This window comes from Dioscorea cayenensis, chromosome 5 (assembly GCF_009730915.1).
Source record: "Dioscorea cayenensis subsp. rotundata cultivar TDr96_F1 chromosome 5, TDr96_F1_v2_PseudoChromosome.rev07_lg8_w22 25.fasta, whole genome shotgun sequence".
Classification (NCBI taxonomy): domain Eukaryota; kingdom Viridiplantae; phylum Streptophyta; class Magnoliopsida; order Dioscoreales; family Dioscoreaceae; genus Dioscorea; species Dioscorea cayenensis.
In genome coordinates this window covers 286,645-292,059 of record NC_052475.1, presented here as the reverse complement: position 1 = coordinate 292,059, position 5,415 = coordinate 286,645, and the positions used below count along the sequence as shown (strand labels likewise).

The window sequence follows — 5,415 nt, the reverse complement described above, 5'->3', positions numbered from 1 at the left end:
CCAAGTTTGGAAAGGAAGATCGGGAGATCTTCGGTGGCTATCTTTGGTGAGATGGTCACGTGTGCCTTGGTGGGAACGTCCCTCGGGAGAGGGAGACCTTCTGAAGTGATGTGAGAAAGGAAGCAGCTGCAAGCAGGAGGAGCTCGGGTCGAGTCAACTGCTACGAGGTGGACTAAAGGAACCGGGAGGTTGAAGGTCGCAGATTCGGGTGCATCTGGCTAGAACTCAGTCATGTTCAATAAGGTGGGCCATGTTGCAACTGGGTGTTGCAACATCTAACTTTGGAAAGTGTCCAAATTAGGAAGCCGCGGAGAATTCTAAAAGAGATAACTTTGTAGACGTCGGTGCGTCTATATAAGACATCCTGCTCGAAGATTTAGGGAGAGCCAACAAGTGAGAGACTATTCGGTGAGAGTTGAGTGTGTGGCCGTCGGGCAATCTTGAGAGGATATTCTTTGTATTGAGACAGTGAGTGAGTGTTGTACTCCTTATTCCTATACCTCTTTTAGTGGATTGTTTCTCTGGGCCTGGCCCCCCAGATGTAGACAAGGTTGTGCTGAACTGGGTTACCAATTTGCTTGTCTCCTTTATCTTGCTTTGATTGTGTGCGAGTGTTTAATCTTTGAGTGACTTTTTGAGTGAACTTAACACATCACACCCCCACCGGAACCATCAAAGACTTTTAAAAAAGCAAAAGATGCTAGAGACCAGCCCTCGCCAGGGGAAAAAGGTCACACTTGGGGGGCATCAACATCGGCACCACTTCCCTAGAAGAGAGGAATTCTAGACTTTATTTGATCTTCATCATTGGTTTCTCAAGTTTTACCTTTTTTGAGGCTGAAGTTTCCCGTGTTGTATCAAAGTGATCCCCATTTTTTTTTATTGTTTATAATATATGAACATTCAAATGTCAACCTAATTAACTTTTGAAGTATTAATTAGTTGTGTTTAAGTGCACATGTCTCGACTTGTTTGCAGGTGAGAACCATCATGGCAACAACACGTTCATAGATGACAGGTACAAACTCGAATGGGTACTCAAAGGACTTGCAAGTTGTTCATGTTCATAAATGACTTGCAAGCCCTTCATAAATGTTAATACATGACATTATTCAATTCTCAACAAACATAAATCTTTGCATGCACCATCCATGTGCTATATATATATACCTCATGAACATGTGCTTCTCTAAGCCATCGCCAGCCCTCATTAGTTCTTCTTCTTCATTTGTGGACATATGGCTCTTCTAACAATAACATCTTGTCCTTCTCTCACATCGTCTTCTAACTCCAAGTTTAGTTTCCTAAACAATGGGAGGAGGGTATCTGTCATGGGAAAGCCACTACTGCCTTGTGTTCATAGGAAAACATCTTCACCTTTGGCATGCATCAAAAACATTAATGAAGAGGCAGAGGCTAGTGAGGTGGTTCCAACTGATACTTTACGAGCCAAGAACTTTCCTTATGGTTTCATCTTTGGAACTGGCTCGGCGGCTTACCAGGTCTCTTGTAAACTTTACTTGGACCAGATTTATTGCACCAATCTATTGAATAAACACTGCATAATCTTTTCATTTATTTCATGTGAATATATATATATATATATATATATATATATATATAATTGTGTGTTAATTAGTAGGTGGAAGGAGCAGTTAATGTGGGAGGAAGGTTGCCGAGCATATGGGATACTTTTGTTCATGAGCAGCCAGGTCTGCTCCAACATCTCTAGAGACATAATAATCCTTGTTAGATGTAGTGGTCTTTTACATTAGATGTTATGTTATAGGTATGTTGTTATTTAATAGGACCAACAACTCTTATATAATACTAATCTAACTCATGTTTTCTATTCATGTAAATATATATTTAGTTTAAACATTCATGCATGATTATCTTTTAACCTTATAAGGTTCAACATATGATGCCAGAGCTGGTATATATATATACTATATATGACTATGAAGAAGAGGTAGCATTTTGTAAAATAAGAATGAATTGAAAATAAAATCTTATGAATGGTTTAGTAGAGGAGTTGATAACATTTTACTGCATTTTTGCAGATAAAATTAAAGACCGGAGTACTGGTGATGTAGCTTGCGATCAATATCATAGATACAAGGTTGGTTCATTGATATATACTATAATTCATGTTTGATCCTTTGTAGCATGTTAAGTTATTTATCTTTATGTGTGTGTGTGTGTGTGTTATATTTTGCCAATATTTTGTACATCTGTACTGTAATATTCTTAATGAGAAACTAAATCTTATAATTTGGTTTGGCGAAAATTTCAGGAAGATGTTAAATTGTTAAAAGATGCAGGCTTGGATGCATTCAGGTTCTCCATTTCTTGGCCAAGGATTCTGCCCAGTAAGTAGTTTCTTAATCCCATGATAATTAATCTGATGATCAAATTTCTCACTAATCGTTTACCAATGGCCATCTTCTGCAGAGGGAACACTTAAGGGTGGCGTAAATAAAGAGGGAATTGAACATTATAACAACCTTATCAATGAGTTACTACTTAATGGTAAGTTATATACCCTTCTTTTTCTTTTTTTTCAATAGTTGGATCTTTAGCCAACAATCTTTTTGGTCCATCGGCAGTTGCTTGAGTAGAGTGTTTGTGTTCTTGTTGAGAAGATGGTTTCGAACCTCAACTCATGCAGAGTGAGGGCGCAAATGTGCTGAGATATTAACTCCACACTTGTGGACACTCTTGGAATGTGATTTGTTCATATTTCGTCAAAAACAAATGAATCTTTATATGTTAAAATCCATGTAATAATTAATTCTTTTGCTTAAATTACATAGGAATCAAACCTTTTGTCACGTTATTCCACTGGGATGTTCCACAAGAACTTACGAAGTATGGAGGTTTTCTTGATTCAAGAATCATGTAAGCATTAGCATCTTAATTTAATTTTTCTTTTACGCTATATTTATGTTGATTTTGAAAAACTATATATATATTGTGTACATAAACAGCTTTAAGTTTAATGAAGTCATCTTAAAGTGCCTTCCTCTAATAGAGGAGTTGGTATTTCATTTATTTTTTGAGTTAAATTTTTTTATAACATTTTTAGTAAACAATTTCAGAGAGGACTTCAAAGATTACTGTGAAGTTTGTTTCCGTGAATTTGGGGATAGGGTAAAGTTTTGGACTACAATAAATGAACCTTATATTTTTACCGTCCTTGGATATGGCATTGGTGAGTTGGCACCTGGGAGAAACACAAGCTCTGGTGGTGATTCGGCAACAGAACCATATAGAGTCGGTCACAATCTTATTCTTGCTCATGCACATGTTGTTAAGCTCTATAGAGAAAAATTTCAGGTGATCTTCCGTGATTTTGATAATTTAGGTTGCATCGAGCTCAATTAATATAAATGGTATCATAATCATTACACAAGTATATATTGTCATCGCTTGCTTTTTATTGGTTTAAGTTTTTCCTTAAATTTTTATTAATTTATAGGATAATCAAAGAGGAGAAATCGGAATATCATTGCCGAGTCCTTGGATGAAACCGCTTACAAATTCAATAGAGAATATTCAAGCAAGGGAGAGAGGCTTAGAATTCATGCTCGGATGGTTAGGAAGATTTTAAACTTAATTACGTTCATCTAACGCACTACAAATACTTAAATTTAAAAAAAAAAAAAATTAGTATGTATCAAGAGGACATATATACTGAAAATATTATTTATAATGGTACAAAATCAGGTTCATGGAGCCACTTGTTCATGGTGATTATCCATTCATAATGAAAGCTTTGGTCAGGGATAGACTTCCTTCATTCACAGAAGAGGAATCAAAGATGATTAAAGGTTCATATGATTTTATTGGAATTAATTACTATACTGCATGTTTTGCATCTAATGTTCCAATTAAACCAAATGAAAAGCCTGTAAGCGTTGATGCAGATTCACATGTTGAATTTAGAGGTTCATTTCTTTCCCGATCTTCACTTTTTTTTTTATTATTTGTACTCTATGGAGAAAAAATAATTTTTTTTTTTTATTTATGTAGTGTCAAATTTGAATGGCGAACCCATCGGAGAATTGGTATATCTACATATAACTACTACTCATACCATGCAAAAGTCTAGATAAGTTGAAAATTGAATAAATGAGATAATTAGTTTTTTTAACACAAAATTACAGACAGCAGATAAAACGACTTATATTTGCCCTGAAGGAATCAGAGATCTGTTACTGTATATCAAAAACAAGTACAATGACCCTGTAATTTATATCACTGAAAATGGTAAACTTTATCAACTTTGTTTATTATATATTAAATTAATCAGAATTTCTTATGAATTCTTACATAATTAACAGACTTGATGTTTTTCAGGAATTTCGCAGAATGAAGATGGGAAACTCACAATACAAGAAGGTTTGAATGACGAGGAAAGAATTAAATACCATACTCTTCATTTGATTAAACTTGAAGAAGCCATTAGGTACTGATATATATCTATTTACATATATATAACTTATAACAAGGATTGCAAGATAACAAAGCAATTAACATATGTGGCATTTTATATTGAAATTTTTTGGTAGGTTGGGAGTGAAAGTGAAGGGTTATTTTACATGGTCCGTTTTGGATGACTTTGAATGGAGCAGTGGGTACACCAAAAGGTTTGGGTTGATTTATATTGACTTCAAAGATGGATTAAAGAGATACCCAAAAGCTTCTCTCGCGTGGTTCAACATGTTTCTCAAGTCCTAGTTCATATAAAATTAGTCAAAAAGTACTCTATATATATATATGTATGCTATGGCATGTCAATAAGGTGTTGAGGATGCTTGATCAGACACTTCACTGAAGCCACTGAGACCTGCTCCCAGGTTTCCCGCAGACATTCCCAGCTTCCAGCTCACTCTCCACCACAGCCGAAGAGATGTCAAAGCAGCACTGAATTGGAATTCTCAGTTTCCTTGTTTTTATCTTAATGTTGTATTTGTTTATCACTTTATGTTTGTATTTTTATAATTCAAATGTTCTGGTTGTATGAACCATGGTGCCTTACTGGCATGCACATCTGGTGCTTGTTTAAATGCTTGAATGAACTGAGAAAAATACACAGAGTGAATTCAGTGGATCTCAGTTAATCTTCTTCTCTACATTGCTTCCTTCATTCTTTTGTTGTATTAAGAACTCATTTCGAGTGTGAAATCTGAGTGACTACTGAGAGTTCTTCCACACTCTGTTTTCTCCCGATCCTAACAGTGGTATCAGAGATCACAGGTAGAATGTCTGGCTCCTCTTCTGCAAGGGATGCAAACGTCCCATTCTTCAAAGGAGAAAACTACAATCTCTGGAGCTTGATGATGAAGACGATGTTCAGGTCTAAGGATTTGTGGACACTAGTTGAGAAGGGGTTCAGCGAAGAAGGTGATG

The 5,415-nt window shown here is 35.8% G+C and overlaps 1 protein-coding gene across 2 annotated transcripts; it reads left to right on the top strand.

The window, feature by feature from the left end:
• Positions 1–1,200: 1,200 nt before the first annotated feature.
• Positions 1,201–5,109, top strand: LOC120261230 (beta-glucosidase 13-like). 2 transcript variants are annotated; one of them, XM_039269022.1, is made up of 14 exons: positions 1,201–1,502; positions 1,643–1,712; positions 2,064–2,122; positions 2,297–2,372; positions 2,455–2,532; positions 2,817–2,901; positions 3,102–3,339; positions 3,482–3,597; positions 3,730–3,833; positions 3,930–3,950; positions 4,036–4,070; positions 4,170–4,272; positions 4,363–4,471; positions 4,575–5,109. In XM_039269022.1, the coding sequence occupies exons 1-14, from the start codon at positions 1,239–1,241 to the stop codon at positions 4,741–4,743; spliced, it is 1,527 nt and encodes a 508-aa protein (XP_039124956.1). In that variant the 5' UTR covers positions 1,201–1,238; the 3' UTR covers positions 4,744–5,109. The 2 variants fall into 2 exon arrangements, with proteins under 2 accessions (XP_039124956.1, XP_039124955.1); XM_039269021.1 differs by having other exon boundaries at positions 3,730–3,950.
• Positions 5,110–5,415: the final 306 nt, after the last annotated feature.